Raw genomic sequence first — 16334 nt, 5'->3', positions numbered from 1 at the left:
GTCTAGTATGAGTTTATGACTTCCCGTTTCCCTGAGAAAAAGGAAGGGAAGTGGTGACAAAGCTCCTGCAAAGACTTGTAAAACGAGGCACAGGGCTTGGGGCTGATGGAGGGTCAAGACAAAGAGAGCTCATTGTAGGAGCTGGGCAGTTTCCCCTACTTTAAGCATCTTAAACCCATACCTCTGCCTTGGAGGGCTGGAAGCATGTCTGGGATGGCCCTGCTGCTGCCAGTCCAGCATCACACCGTCCCTCTTACAAACTTCTTCAGATCCTTCTTAAAACCACCTGACTTTGTCAGTAGCCTGAAAGTGTTGAGGACTTTGGGAAGCAAATGGCTCCTTTGTGCATCGACTTGGGGCTCCTTCTATGGAGAGAAACACTCAGGGGGCTCTGCTCCACTGTAGGGGTCTACTTCTCACTGACTGCCTCCCTGCAGGTTGGGTTCCCCTTCCACTGCAGTTCCTCCCATCTGTGGCAGCCCTGGGGGACTGTGGGGGACAGCCTCATTACCTTGTCCAGTGAGACTCGAAGAATGCTGAGTAGTAGACAAGGAAGGGCAGGAAGACGGAGAAGGCCCAGAGCAGCAGCGTGGGGAAAAATTGCGTGATGATGGGGTTCTGCAGGAAGACAGAGGCCGAACACCCCCTCAGCAACCCTCCACAGCACAGCCATGCTGGAGACAGCACATGATGGTGTGTGCAGCAGGTGGGCTGGAGCATCCCCTCCCTGAGCAGGGGCATTTGTTTCATGAAATAAGAACTTGAGGCCAGCTAAAGGCACCACAGCCATGTTCTGAGCCCCAGTGCCCAGTCAAAAGCTCACAGGTCAATGAGCAAGAAGGGGCTGTGCTGCTGGCAGCTCCTGACATCTCCTGAGCTCTTTCCAGACTTTCCTTCTTGAATCGACAGCAACCCCCCTGCCTCCATGGAGGCGCCAGCACCAAAGCTCAGGTGCTGCCCCAGGGCTCTGCCACTGGAAACACAAGGAGGAAGGGATGGATAGCAAGCACGACATGACCTCATGAATGACCCTGTTTCTCATCAATGCCTGTCCTAGAGATGGTTCGTCTTAGGACAGTATAGAGCTAGTGCCCTCCACCTGACACAGGTAAGCCTGGAAATTACGACCTTTCAGGAAAATTGGCATGGGTTAGGGACTACCTTGAGGCTCTCCACAGGATGTGTGACATTGAACATGTCCATAGTGTTGACAATGATGGCTGGCGTTGTGAGGAAGAAAAGAAGGATGAACAGGCAGATATTAAGCAGAATGAATCGCACCCACCACGATGTGCCACGGACTGATAAATTCTCCCTGTAAGAGGAAAACACAACTTGAACATGATGAGGACGATATGCCCTGTGTCCTGGGCCTCCCAGCATAGCTTCATGAAGCTCTGTCTCCTGCTATCTGCACCAGCCATCCTGGCATACATTGTTCTGAGCTTGCCCTCTTCCCCTCCCCACACTGCTTTAATGTCACATGCAGAGCCCCCTGGACCAGAAAGCAGCCACAGAGGAGGTCCATACCACCAGGAGGCTTTGGAATCAGGCCAGAGAAATCAAAGTCTGGCAATCACCCCTAATCTCAGCTGGCTGGGCCTTGCCACCTTCAGTATGATCACCACAATCACCCCTGCTGACTTCTGCTATGGCAATAGGAGGGATTTTCAGCCCCCATCACCCTGGGAAAGTGTCCCACAGATACACAGATTCCCTACAGCTATATGGGCTCCCTATAGCTATGGGCATAGGCTCCTTATAGCTAGGTACATGGGCTCCTTATAGGTATGAATATGGGCTTCCCCATATCTGCTTGTTCCCCCTTCCTCCCTCCCCTTCTGCCGTGGGGGTTCACCAGATGATATCACTGGGTGAAGGGGCATAGCGAACACCCCAGTGGTGTGACTTGACCACGGTGGTGACAGAGGACTGCTGGGGGTGCTTGCGGCAGTGGATGTGGCTGTAATCCTTCAAAATCCTGCAGGAAGAGGGAGCCAGGGGTCAGGTCTCACTTCTTGTGAGACCCTTCCCACAGCCTTAACAGGGCAGCCAACTCCACAGATGGCAGAGGCATAGAAGAGACCGACCCATTGCCTGGCTTTGGTGGGAAAAGCTGGCAAGGTGCCCCAGTTCCCCAGCAGTGGTGGGCAACAGGCTGAGGGACATCCCCATGGCCTGTGCATGAGGGGCACTCACACAGCTGTCATCCGCTCATCCTGGAAGGTGACAAAGGCCATATCAAGCCGCTTGAGTGTGATGCGGTTGCGCTCCGCATTGAACTCATCGGTGAGCTTCTCCTCCAGCTCCCCATAATACTGCTCAGCATCCACCTGTGGGAGCAGCCAGGGCTGTGCTGTAGACAGGGCTGGGGCAGGGGCAAGCTGCCATACTCTGCCTTGGCCATGGTGCAGAGTATTCCTGCAGCCCTGCCCGCAGCCTCCTACCTCATCAAAGCCACAGAAGTGGCAGCAGAAGATGCGGGCGCAGGGGTGAGTTTTGATCATGATCTTCCCCTCTTTCTGAGCCTTGGTGGTGAAGTAAAGCCGCCCCTTCATTGCTTTGCGCCTGACAGGAAGCCGATAGCAAAGGTCATGTGGGGAGCACCAGACATACAGACATAAACCCAGATTGGGTGCCTTGATGTGGTGGGCAGGAGCAGTGCAGCCTCCCACGGAGGCAACATGGAGGTGCATGCACTCACCTCTCCGCATCCAGCTTCATCAGCTTGCGCACGTCAAAGCAGAACTGGACATTGGTGACAGTGCAGCTGGGATAAGCCTCGCTGCAAGCACAGGGGCATGGTGGCACCAGGAGCCAGGGGACAGGGACAGTCCCTGCCACCTGCCTGCGACTCACCCAGCAGGCTGTGGCACATGGCTACTCACTGGAAATGCTTGATGATAAGTGAAGGGTCTGTGATCTCCTTGGGGATGTGGGTAACCATCAGTGTCCGGGCGACCTTGGGGAAGAGAAGAGGCAAAGGGATCGACAGGATGGATCTGCAGGATGGGCAGGGATCTGCAGGATATAATGCTGCCACCCTGTCCACCCAGCAGCAAGCTGGGGCACCAGCTGCCACCCCAGAGGCAAGTCAGCACAGATCTCCTCAATGCCCAGTTTCAAACCCTGAGGGACAGCCAGACAATGCCATACCCCAGACAGATGTATACAGCAGAGCTTCGGTCTCAAGAGACAAGACAGTAAGAGAGAGAGATTTGCCTCCAGGCTGTCACTTTATGCAGAAGCTGGTGAAAATCAGCCACACCCTTCCCTCCCTTCCCTGCCAGCCCAGTTCCATGCTGTTCCTAAAATCCTCTCTAGCTACTGGGACCAGCATTTGTGCAAAGCAAGAAGTTGGTCATTAGCAGCACTGAACAAGGCAGGGTTGGAGGAGGGGTGGTTTCTCACCTTCTCATTCTCTCTGTATTCCAGGTGGACAGAGTGGTGAGCCATACAAAGGATGGTGAAGATAAAATAGATTAGGGCAAAGATGCTGTGCAGCCACAGAAGACGGTCTCTGGAAGAGAGGAATTGGGGATCAATGAGCACTGTGGTGAGCACGTGGCACGGGGACCAGCCTGGCACTCAGCATCTCACCCACGGCCACCCCTTCCACCCAGCAGGACCTCCCTGTGCCAGCTGTCAGACACTCACCCCAGGAACTAGGGGGGGCAGCACCAGGCTGCTGACTGAGATACTATAGAAATGAGGCTACACAACATCCCCAAGAGCACTTCTGCCAGCAGTGGGGTGCAAGAGCAGTGCTACTGGCTTGGCTGCCCAGATTGTACTCATGCAGTACAGAGGGACAGGAGAGCCAGTGTGAGTGGTGTGCTGCTCACATGGACCTGTCCCTGTCCCCAGCACAGGGCTGTGGTGAGTTCTGTGCCTAGGTGCTCCCAGCAGTGCCCACCACAGCAGCAGCACACACAGCCCCCCTGCCTGTGGGAGCACCTACTGAGTTGGGATGTTGGCAATGGTTGTCCGGCCAAAGTGGGTAGGATTGTGTCCTGCAGAGGAAGAGGAGAAGCAGAAGGTTAAGGGAACCCAGTGCAGCGTGTATGTCCATATTGCAGTTATTAGCTGTGGTCTCTGGTCCCTTCTTTTCCATCTCCCGGGTCCCCAAGGCCCCACTGCCCTGAATTTCCCAGCCTTTTATGCTCCAGCTGATGGTGAGCTTCTGCTCACATGGGGGCTTCTGAGAGAGGGTTTTTTTGCCTTCTTTTCCAGAAGCACAATGCTTGCCCAAAGGCTTGGAAGCTTGCATGGCACTCCTGAGTCATCCTATAACTAGGGAAGCACCTACCCAGGAGGTCCCCTGAGAAGTTGACAGGCAAGATGACAGCCACGGAGAGCACGCAAACCAGCATCAGCAGGACCAGGAGGTGCCGCTGGAAGGAGAGGTAGGTGGTGGCATCGATCCCACACTTGCTCTGAATCTCCTCATCCCTGGAGAGAGGCAGGTGGGGGTCAGTGCTGGTGGTTCCTCCTCACCACCTCCTGTCATGGGGACACTGGCGTGCTCCAGTCTCCCACAACACACACCAACTCATGACATCCTGAGAGTGGCGCAAAAGATTTGAACACAGAGGGAATGAGGGACCCAAGCAGCACTCCAACTGCATCTCATTACAGGATTGGTTCCTATCAGGAGAAGTTGAAGCCCTTTTCTTTGGGACAGGATTTAGGGGCCAGGAGGAAATGCAGAGGTGAGCTCTCTGCTCTCTCTTCAGAGAGCATGTTTTAAGAGGGCTCTCCTCTGCCGCTGATCCCAGCAGCTCCTGGTGATGGGCCATCACCTGTGGGCACCAGCTCCCCATGGGTGGGTAGCAGTGGGGCAGGACCATAATGCCAAGCACACACACTTACTTCATCTGGTAGATAGAAAGGAGCCAGGAACAGAATCCCTAGGAAGAAAAAGAGTCAGGATGAGACAAGGGCAACCACCCCCACCTCCCTAGTGAGGGACAGGGTCACAACATATGCAGGGGAAACATGCCGAGGTGGTGCAGTGCATATGGCCAGGGGGTTGAGCAAATGAAGGCAGTGCCCAAGGCAGCTCAGCAATTATGGAAAAATGCTCAACCCAATGGCAGAGGCAGCTGCCTCAGGAGAAGCAAGGAAAACACACTCCAAAGAGCTGATGGGAAGCTGAGCACAACCTCTCTTCCAGCCCCGAGAGACCACACCACCTTCCTGAAAGTAGTGATAATTTCTGTGAGTGGGAACAAGGAGTCTGCTGGGGCAGGGGCATAAAGGGACAGAGAAGTCTCTCTACAAACATCCACCATCCTGATGGATGTCAGGTGCATATTTTTGGCTGCAGAAGGATTTGCAGAAGAAGCTGAAGTCAAGCATTAACCCACTGTTTCAGGGGTGACTTGCTGGACTTCAGCTTCCTCTGAATATTAAGGAGCATCACTGCAACAGGCTCCTGCTTCCAGAGCTCCCTCCTCTTCCCCTTCCATGACAGTCCCTAACATTCAAGATTTTTACCACTAGCAAGTGCTGAGGTGGCACTGCTGTAGAGTGGTACATGATAACCTAAGTTCCTGTGCACTAACTAGCTTATTCCCTGTCACTGTGTACACACATGGGTTTTCAGACATTCCCCTGGTGAAGGAGGATTGGGCTAGAAAACACCTAAGCAGACCTGACTTCCACAAGTCTGTGGGCCCTGAGAGGATGCATGCATGACTGCTGAGAGAGCTGGTGGTCACCACAGCAAGGCAGCTCATTATCATCTTTGAAAGGCCATGGTGATCAGGAAAGGTGCCTGAGGACTGGAAGAAAGCACCACGCAACAGACTGCCCAGAGAGGTTGTGGAGTCTCTTTCACTGGAGATACTCAAGATACCATCCCGTGCCATGTGCTCTAGGATGACTCTGCTTGAACAAGGAGGTTGGACCAGATGACCCATGTTGGTTCCTTTCAACTCTGCCCATTCTGTGATTTTGTGATTCTGAGCTTTTTATGCCCTCTACAAATTTCTCCTCAAAACTGCTCTTCTCCCCTCTTAGTGTATTTTACATCTAACCTGGCAGAGTTGAGATTTTCCTCATTTGTTCACAAATGAGGAAAATTTGACTTTTTAAAGGATGTCCTCTTACTTCTAATAATCTTCTTTAATCTGCTCTTTAGTGTGCTGGCTTTCCCTATAGTCTTTCTCATTTTTTGATGAGCAATATACATTTGCCTAGAGCATCTGGTACAGAACCTTTAAACAGGCCTCCTGCCACCTGCAAGGATTTTGCTTCTTTCCTACCTAGATTTTTTAATAAGTCACAACATTTTTTCATAGTCGTACCAGTGACTGATTTTTGAGCTTTTGCTACCAGAAAAGAAAGAGGCAGCAAAATGTGTCAGTCTGTGTTTGTTTCCAGGAAAGCCTGGTATGCTAGAGTTTAAGATTACTTTAAAGCCCCACCATGCTGGCAGAGGAGGAAATGTGGTGTGGGGGACTTTATCCTGAGGGGTGGGAAAGGTCCTTGCAGGCATGCAGCTGGGCTCTGGCCATGCATCATACTGGACCCACACAGCTGCAAGAAGAGCCATGCAGCTGTGAGATGCTGGCTGACAGGAGCATCCCCTCCAAAGTGCCATTCAAAATAGATGCCTCAAAGAATCCAGGACAAAAAACCCTCCAGCTTTCAGGAATTCCCCACTGATGAAGAGTGTTGAGCAGGAGATTTAATTTCTCACACTTAACTTCTGACCAGGGTTTCTGATGAAGAACAGGACAGGCTGGGCTGGGACAAGCCCAGCCCAGGTTGCCACCGCCACAGCCACTGGCACTCACCACATCCTTGTTGTCGGCATCCAGAGGGCTGCTCTCTGACGGGGACTTCTCCTTCTCGCTCTGCTCTCCATAGAAAAGCGATGTCAGGCTTTGCAGTGAGGGGAGGAGCAGAGGGGTGAGGCAGAAGAGAAGTAGCAGACATGAGAGGATAAGCACCCCTAGAGAAGTTCCTGCTAGGATAATAGCCCAAGAAATGCCTCCCCCCCTCCCTGCATCCTACACTAGGGCTGGTACAGTGATTACTTCTGGGCTTGGGACAAAGGAGTTGCATTCTGCTGCCTTCACACCAACAAGTCTCCCCAGCTTCTTTGTGGCCCTGACCCATGTTGAGTTCATGGAGATGGAGCCGTAGCTCCATTACAAGGGACTGTTGAACCAGATATTTTCTATTCCACTGTTTTCAGATGTCTCAAATGGTTTTACAGTAAAAAGGAATCTAATCAGAACTTGCATTTTAAATCTTGACTGCCCTTTGATCTCACTGGTGAAGGGAAAATATCACATATTCATCACCAGACTCAGCTCTAGATTCAGAGGCCAAGAGGAACTGGAAAGGAGAAAGCAGAAGAAGGACTTTCACAGATCTTACTTTTGTGGGCTGCCCAGCCTTGCACAGACCCCTCCTCTGTGCACCAGCCTGTGCAAAGAAAGATGCTTTGCTGCCCAAGGTGAGCTGTGCTCTGGCAGGCAAGCTGTTGTAGGTAGTACAGCCCACCTGGAAATATGGTCTGGGCTCTACTTTTACCAGAACACTGTTTATTTTTGTGGAATTCTGTACCTAGCCCAAACAATGGGCCAGGCAAGTTGCTGTGGTGACATGAGGAACAATGTTACTGCTGTGTGTCTCCCTCTGCCCCTGCCACCAGCCAGTGCTGTTCATCCCAAGAGAGTGGCAGGAGAAGAAGCAGCAGCACAGTCCCCACTGAAAAATAGCTATTTGTCCTTCCCAGAACAGTGCCCCCAATGGCACCAAGAACACTGTCACCAAATGCTAGAGGGAATGAAAGCTCGCCTGGGCTTTCCCTCTCCCTGCAGCAGATGGTGGCTGTGCCTCCATGGGAAATGGGGGCACCAGGCCATTCCCAGTGGGGAGGAGGGACAGAAACACTTGCTGAACTCTGTGTGTCATGCAACAATGCTGGCCTTCCTTCCAGCCCTCTTGAAGAGAATAGAGCCATCACCTGCAGCAGCTTTGCATCCTCCTCACCTGTCATTGTCCATCAGCAGTGCCAGGCGCCCGTAGTCCCAAGCCGCTTTCCGAAGACATGAGAAGACCAGAAGGAGAAGCTGTAAGAAGAAGAAAGAGAAGTGTTTTGCTGCAAGGTCTCACCCCATGGGATCTTCTCATATCTCCTTTGTGCTTTCTCACTCACGAGCCCAAGCTCGTGCAAAACTCTTACCCCAAACTCTTCCTGCTCCGTGATCTCAACACTGCTGCCCAAGTGTCCTTTGCTGGACACCATGACATGGGCAAAGCCCTTGGACCCCTGCACTCACCCCTGTCCCCCCATCAGCCAGGTGCACCAGTGCACTCATCCCTATTCCCCGGTTTGCCAGGTGCACCATTGCACAGCCTGCACTTGTGTGTGAATGTCAGTGCATGTGAGGGCTGTCAGTGCATGTGAGTGCATTGAAATGGCACCCTGCTGCCCTGCTCACAAGCCAGAGGATGAAGTTGATGGCGAGGACGGTGGGCACGCCACCAAAGGGCAGCCCCTCCAGGACGGTGCTGCGGGAGCGGGCACTGAAGCACTGCTCGTCCGTGCTGTTCACCGGGGCGTCCAGGAAGATGAGCATGTCCAGCGAGGTGAAGCCAGCACCACCTGGTGCTGGCTCCATCGAGTATGTGCTTTCCATCGACACCGTTGTGAGGTCCCACCCTGCAACACAGAGGCAGGAGTGTGGACGGAGAAGCCTTTGTTTGAAAAGGGGCCATGGTTCTTCCAGGTCCCTTCCATCAAGGTCTGAAGAGCTCACTAAGGGTAGAGAGGGGAGAGGAGTGGCTGGTGATCTCAAAGCTTCCCCAGTCCCAGTCTCTCTCAGGGACAGGTTGTTGGATACAAGGCAGAGGGTGTTGCTGAAGAAATCTCACAGATACTTCCTGTCCTTTCTCCACCCCATTAAACCCCATTCTATTTGGTTGTCTCTGTCATACCTGAGACAGGTCTCTCACCACCTCTGCTCCTCAGTCCTGGAAGCTGGGTTGAGTCATGGCCACCCTGGTGTTGTCAGCAGGCAGGAATGAGAAGCTGAAGCATTTGTTTGAATTTCTGAAAAAACCAGCAATGATAATATTGACAACTGTGCTGCTGGGGCTGCACTTGCTGCTCTCCCCACAGCCAGGTATCTATTTCCTATGGAATATCCCTAAGCCTGCTGTCCTCCTCCAGCACCATGATCTATGTGACTCACAAGTTAGAGGACTTCCCTTTTATCTTTCCACCTAAGCAGAATTGCTCCTCCCAAGATATCTTGATCTCTTCAGAAGAGTTAGCTTCTCAAAACCACAAGTGTCAGGCTTCCTGCCACCTTCCCCAGGAGCTGATACCATAGGTTACAGTCCTCACTAGCAGGAGACACTTAAAGGCCATCAATGGCCAACACTTTGGCTTTTTTCCAAAACCTTTCCTACCACCATGCTTTAGGTAGGAGAGAATCCTCTCCAAACCTGCAGTGCCCAGAACCCCTGAGAAAGAGCACCCTACCACAGCCAATATGGCAGTCTGTTACTCATGGGGATGCCACAAGACAGTACCAAACAGCTGCTGCACTTACCATTCAAAGATGAGGAGAGGGAACTAGCACAGCAAACACTAACAAACATGGGGTGGGGACAAGGGGGCCAGAGTCTCTTGTCCTCATGTGCCTGTCCTGCCTCTGTGCTTTGGAGTCACTCTCAATGCCTTTAGCCTGCTGCTTCTCATGCCTGAAGAGCTGCATGGCCTTCAGAGAAGAACAGCTGTCTGTGGTGAGACAATTCAGTCTTTGGAGGCCTTGAGCAGCCAAATATATTTTTGAAGCTGGCCTGGCCCTGAGCAAGGTCTGTCTTTTATCAGATGACCTCCAAGGGGGCCCTTCCAACCACAATTATTCTACATTCCTATTCTCAGGAACTTGTGCACCTCACAAGAACATTTTCAGGCCTGCCTGAAGTTTATAAGGAGCTATGTAAGTGCCTTGCCCTGCAGACATGATGGGCACAATATACTGAAGTGAGTATACTGTGACCAGTGCAAAGGATATGTGAAAACTCAAGAGTGGTTTACAACACATACTCCTGGGAGCTTTGCATTCAAGCCACTGAGCATCCATTCCTCTCCCTCCTTTTCATTTATATTCCAGCCACAACTGAGACCCTGCTACAGCCCCTGCAGTCACCCAGCACCATGTAGTCCCTGCTGGAGGCTGCTCAAAGCCCACATGAACAGGGTGGAGGAAGAGAAGTAGAACCCATGGTTTGATTAAGCAGCGGAAGAGAATGCAAACAAAGACAGATGGGACCTCCAGGGATGTGGAGACACAAAGTGTTTATGTCAGTTTTTGTCACCAAGACCAAACAAGATCAAATCTTCAACACCAAAGGAAACCTAATTGAGAGGTCCTTGGGGAGCACAGAGACAGTACACAGAAAATTACTTGGCTTAGAAAGGGGATATTCCTAAGCTCTACACAGATTTGCTCTTGTTGGGAAACATTTACTTGTGCTGTGTCAGTGTGATAGATGGGGGACTACAGTAGCACCTGATTTTATATGCATGACTCAGCCTCTCTCTCTTAGACCTTGCAGTTTTCTGCTTGAGGAGTCATGCCCTAAAGTTCATGAGAAGGAGATTAGTCCTGTCCTAAAGTTCATGAGGAACCCAGACACCCTCAACCCTCAGATGACCAGAGTGAGCAGGACAGGAGGGCTGGTGCAGGAGCTGACATATGTTACATGCCTGAGAGACCGACTTTCCTTGACCTCCTCACCCAGGGAAAGAAAAAAGCTGAGGAAGAGGGAGATTTTCAAACACAGGAGTTGACAAAAAAAAAAAAAAAAAGGAAAAAAAAAAAAAAAAAAAGAGGTGACCTGCTATTTTATTCATTTCTGAAGCATAAATTCCATCCCCAAGCCCAAAGAAAAATCTCCACTGGAAGCCTAACAGTGTCTGGGATGATTGGACCAAGGCTATGAGCCCAGAAGAGCTTAAGTCTCACCCCACTACAATACTCGGCTGGCATCTGACTACCTGCATAGATGCCTTGAAGGGGTATCAGAAGCTGCTGAACTACAGGCATCAAGTTCCCCAGGACATGCAGACATGTGGCAGTCCCTTTTCCTGTGCATACAGTGCAATGTCACCTGAGCCATGGGCTTCAATGTCTGCTACAGACCTGCCCATGCTGCATCTTCAGTTCCCCTTGGAACCCTATCCATATACACTTATACACATCCATCTGTCCAGACTATGATGTCTGGAGACATCACTGCCCAAGTGAGGACAGCTGAACATTAGTGTGACTCTCAAAAGAACTGCCAGGTCACTTGAGATATGCTGATACTTCTCCAAAGAGCATCCCAGCAGACTTGGGGCTGATACTTCCACCCCACAGGTGGATGGATGGGTTGGCAAAGTCTCCCTGCAGTGCCTTCATTCATAGCCTGTCTCCCAGCCATGGCTGGGAGGCCTGTACTTCAAGGGCCAGCATGGTCCCATCAGGGTAATGACCCCTGACAAGAGACCTCTAGAAGAGACCTATAAGAAGTGAGTGGGCTACTCTGGCAAGCAGCAGCTGTTTGCCCTGGCTTGCCTGCCTCCTGCTTGTCACCCGGGCTACCAGGACCTCTAGCCAGGGTCTGCTCTTTGCTATGGCAATGCTCTCAATCTGTTCCTCACCATGTGCGTGTCTCTCTCTCTCCCCTCCTCCTGTAAGCAGCAGAGCCACTGCCATCTGGCATTTTCAGCTGCTAAATAATTCACTGCCTTTTTGTTAACAAGGAGAGTGTGTCACTGACCGAGGGTGCTGTTAGACAATCAGCAAACAAACAAGGAGACCCTTAGCAACTTCAGAGTCCTTTCTCCATCACCACCACTCCACTACACAGGAAAAAGATCCTGCAGCTCGTTTCTAGGCACCGGCTTCACGCTTGTAGGAGGAACATCCTGTCAGGGATGGTACGGTGAGGGGGATTTTCACAGGGATCTGTACAAGTTGTGTTTCTCTATCAAGTCCTTGTTGTTATCCCTTTCTTTCCCATATCAGTTATTTTGCTCTTGGTGGCCAAAGGCAATGGGTTCCTCCTGGAAATGGTGTTAATATCTCCTGCTCCCAGCTCTCCTGCTCAGAAAGCTCCCAAATGCAAGCCTTCACCCTTCCAGTCCAACTGGCTCACTTATCTCCACACAGCACTGCCCATACAATGCCAGACTGCACAGACAAATTTCAGGACCAGAAGATACTTGAAGACCCAATCCAGCTCTGTCCCCTCTCTCTTAAGCACCTCCAACTCCAAAGGAGCTCAAAGGAGCCTTCATGTCATGCTCAGGCTGTAAACACAGACTTTGCAGTATATCACAGCTCCTCTGAACCTGATCTTGAGCCACTCTCATGCCCTTTTGCTGCTCATTTCATCACCAGATAGCCACAGAAACTCTCCTCTAAATACCCAAATCACTACTTTTCTAGATCATTTGTTCCAGCTAGTCTCACCTTTTATGGTGCTGCTCTCAGAAAAGCTTATGCAAATTATATAGCTGCAATGTTACCATTAATATAACTATTGGGGGCAACCAGCTAAAAGTAAATCATGTATATGTTCTAGGAACAGCATGCAGCAGAAACAGTGAGAGGAGATTTCTGCTCACATGCATCAAGAACAGCCTCAACTCAGACCTGTAGAACATGTTCAAACTCCCTCTGGTTGGAGAGGTAAGTTTTTTGGTATACAGAATGACAAATCACAGGGACACTGCAGGTCACACTTAAAGTCATTGTTGAAATGCCTAAGCTAAATTTTCACGTCACACAAATGAGAAAATTCAGCATTTTGAAATATTCAGTTGAAGGCAGCTTGCAATAGTATCTGAAAGATTCAACAAAACCGACACCATCACCAAACCACTTCCTGTTCCCTGCTACACCACTGCCATTGTGCTTTTCCCAATCTTTATGGGCGAAAGGAACAAATACTGTTGTGAATAACAGAGCTGGATGGGTGTCACCTCCAGAAGATGTCAGGACAGCTTCCCATTAGCTGTGTATGAGGCAGGGCCTCTAGATGCCAACCACAGACAGATGGCCTTCAGACCAGCCACTGTCCTGGAGAAGTGACAGCAATGGACTAGTCAAGAAGCACAGGGGGTGTACAGGATTGCAGGTGGGAAAATGAAGCAATAAGATAAAGTCAGAAATTTTGATATATGGTCTATACGTTACAGGTCTTAGAGGGAAGACATTAAAACAGGGGCAAAAAAAAAGTCAGAAAACATGTAGAGCAATTCTTTCTCCTCTTTGTGGCCTGTGAATGCAAGTGAATGCAGGAGATTTGCCACTGAAACTGATTTGCTGGATAATTTCTATGAAGCATTTTCAGTGCGTGTAAGCTTTGCCTTGAATATTCAGTGCCCTCTTTGTTTTGTTGATACATCAGCATATGTTTCTTCTCTCCGGTTGGGCGGGCACTAATCCAGAGAATCAAATTTCCAATTAAAAATAAGGCATGTCTTTTATGTGAATGCAATTTTTCATAATTTGCCTTTCCCTTGAAGCATCCTGCCAGCAAACTCATTTGCTGGGGGATTCACGGACAGCTGGAGTAGCAAAACATCAAAACAGTCTTGGGAGCATTGAGATGACTAAGCTGGGTTTCCCAGCATGCCTACGCTCATCCAGCCTTAGCATCCTACTCTGGAACAGGTGGGATTAATGACTTTGGCTGGCCAGAGGGCAGCCAGGGCATGGGGCTGTTGGTGGAGTATTTCTGTGTGTGACCATAGAGAAAAGGACAAGCTGAGGACCCAGACCTAGAAAACAAGCATCTGTGCTACATGACTGCCTCTACATCCTTCTTCCATTACAAGTAGATTGTGGCTGGGCAAGGGAAAGGAAAATCAAGGACTGCTGTAAAAGGGAGATCAGGTTCATGCCCTGGCGTGCACAGGACCAGGCAGGGAGGAAACCTCCAGCATCCCACCCTGCAGGACTGCAGTGACCGACCTTGCAGGACTGCAGTGACGGGGACAGCAGGAAACCTGAGCCACTGCCACTTACTCAGCATGGCTAACCAAGTACCTCAGGACTTCAGGGAAAAGGCTCATCAACAGCCTGCACTGAGCTCAGCACACACCCTGGCAGCTTTGGCACCACAGGGCATGGTGACCTCTCCGTTCCTGTAGCTTGGTGCATGGGAGAATAGGCACACCATGGGCCACATGTGTCCCCAAGGGGTATGAGCACAGAGGGGATGAGACCAGAGACACAGCCCTTCAAAACCTCACAGAGGCCCAAGGCATTCCTCCCTAGCTCTCCTTTCAACCTTCCCTCTTAAGATTAATGGTCTTGAGATCCAAAAAGCAGAGAGGATTTGGCTGCTCATGGTCTGTGAGGTGAGCACCTGTGGGGCAGCAGCATCCCTGGGCAGGGCTCATTGACACTGGTGTGAATGCTGTGCACACACCCTGTCAGGATACAAGACAGACAACCCTCCAGCAGAAGACTACACCCTATCTTTAGCAGGACATGGACATAGACCAGCCTGTTCTGTTAGCCTGTTGCAAATCAGATGCAACTTTCAAGCAAGAAGGTTCATACAATGGCTTGTGGGCTATGGAGGCTGGGCTAGTCAGGTTTGGAGGCAAAGAACCACTCTACGGAAACAGATGACCCCTAACAGGTAAAAAACACCTACTCATATACTAATTTTGTCATCGCCAATGAAGATATGATCACTTGGAAAGGTCACAAGGACTCATGTTTCATTGTTTCTACTCCATCTTGCACACATACCCACCACTCAATGAGAAAATGAATGTGAATGCATGACTGCTTAAGAAAAACCTGCTTTAAAATGGTACAAATAAACTTCATCTTCCCTATCAATAAGCTCGGGCACTGCTCTCTCACTGAGGAGTACAAAGCCAGGCTCCCTGCCAGCCAGGCCAGGAAGGCTGGGGAAAGAGCCAGCCCATGAGCCCACCCAGGCTCTGGCAGTGCAAACTCCACAGCTAGGTCCTTCCTCTCAGTGGTGAGCCTGCCTTTGGCACTGCTGCTCCTACCCCCAATGCTTCACCATTCCCAATCTGCCTTACCAACACTGTTCTAAACTAAATAACATAATGCACTAGGAGTCTGAGATTGACCCCATTTTGGGGAGCTAATCAAGTTTTTCTGCACTTAAGATTGGCAGGTTGCCACCACCTTCAGGAAACATTGTGCAGGGTCATGCTGACCCAGGGACTCACCTGAAATCAATACATACCCCTTCCCTGCTATGTGCCCCTGTGGTAGCTGCCACATCATCCACAGCTCCCTGCCCTCCCCTTCTTCCTCACCACCATGACAGGGCGAGTTTTTGGCACTTAGACTAAGTTCCATGAAGTTTTTGAATGAGAAAGCATCCCAGTCCCTTGGGATGGTCTGCAGGACAATGGTTGTGGCCTTCCAAACAGCCACCTGCATAAACCCCTTCTCCTGCAGGCATGCTGTGGACTGAGCAGACCAACGCTGACTTGCTGCAGTGCTCCTTGGCAGAATAAAGCCAAATCCCAGGCAAGCAAGAGCAAACAGTGCTTACAGTGAGATTTACAGCCAGGGAGATTTGTTTGGGCCAGTGTGTGGGAGATGCTGTGCAGGGAGCAGCGCTTCTCCAGCCTCCTCCACACATGTGCAAGCCAGCAGCTGCTGGAGCCAGCACACTGAGATTGGGAAGGAAGAATCGGAGCGGAATTTATTTATTCCACCCCCAGCCATTTTTGCCACATTTGACTAAGCTGCCAGCGCAGGTTGGCTCTAACCCATATTTGGTTTGCATTTCACTCTCCCGCTGTGCATAGAGCCCCTCACACCACACTTTGTGTGTGCAGTGCACCAAGCAAACATGAGCTAATGGGGCTGCAAGCTCTCCAGAGAATCATGCACCCTTTGTCCTCTGATAAAACTTAAATCAACATTCCTCAAGACAAAGGATTACCTGGACCAGGACCAACCCGAGCAGGGTGCTACTGGTAGGTGATGGCTGGGAGCAGCGACAGAGGAAAGGGGCCTTATAATAAAGATGGGAACAGGCTTTTTAATAGACCTTGTAGTGACATAGTTTTAAACTAAAAGAGGGTAGATTCAGACTAGATGTAAGAAAGAAATTTTCTAAGTTGAGAATGGTGATACATTGGTACAAGTTGTCCACACAGGTGGCAGATGCCCCATCCCTGTTAACATTCAAGGTCAGGTTGGACAGGGCCGTGAGCAATCTCTTCAATTTGAAGACATCCATGCTCATTGCAGGGGCACTGGACTAGAAGCCATTTAAAGATCCTTTTCAACCCAAACTTCTGT

At 50.6% G+C, this 16334-nt stretch overlaps 1 protein-coding gene across 3 annotated transcripts in view; it reads right to left on the bottom strand.

Annotated features, from left to right (window-relative positions):
- TMEM63C (transmembrane protein 63C) overlaps positions 1–16334 on the bottom strand; it is a 32626-nt gene that overhangs the window by 4818 nt on the left and 11474 nt on the right. For 2 of the 3 annotated variants that reach the window (XM_059850049.1, XM_059850048.1), the window contains exons 2-16: positions 8959–9073; positions 8463–8683; positions 8011–8090; positions 6804–6891; positions 4873–4910; positions 4310–4452; positions 3962–4013; positions 3412–3520; positions 2889–2962; positions 2705–2785; positions 2448–2568; positions 2200–2333; positions 1859–1981; positions 1162–1315; positions 512–618 (exon numbers count right to left, since the gene is read on the bottom strand). In XM_059850049.1, the coding sequence (XP_059706032.1) occupies positions 512–618; positions 1162–1315; positions 1859–1981; positions 2200–2333; positions 2448–2568; positions 2705–2785; positions 2889–2962; positions 3412–3520; positions 3962–4013; positions 4310–4452; positions 4873–4910; positions 6804–6891; positions 8011–8090; positions 8463–8660 (1502 nt within the window). In that variant the 5' untranslated portion in view covers positions 8661–8683; positions 8959–9073. Of the gene's footprint in view, positions 1–511; positions 619–1161; positions 1316–1858; positions 1982–2199; positions 2334–2447; positions 2569–2704; positions 2786–2888; positions 2963–3411; positions 3521–3961; positions 4014–4309; positions 4453–4872; positions 4911–6803; positions 6892–8010; positions 8091–8462; positions 8684–8958; positions 9074–16334 lie in introns of those variants that run through there. The other variant, XM_059850050.1, reaches the window with a different exon arrangement.

Source organism: Haemorhous mexicanus, chromosome 6 (genome assembly GCF_027477595.1).
Source record: "Haemorhous mexicanus isolate bHaeMex1 chromosome 6, bHaeMex1.pri, whole genome shotgun sequence".
NCBI classification, from domain to species: Eukaryota; Metazoa; Chordata; class Aves; order Passeriformes; family Fringillidae; genus Haemorhous; species Haemorhous mexicanus.
Note: the sequence above shows the minus strand (reverse complement) of the source record. Positions and strands in the feature narration are given on the sequence as shown.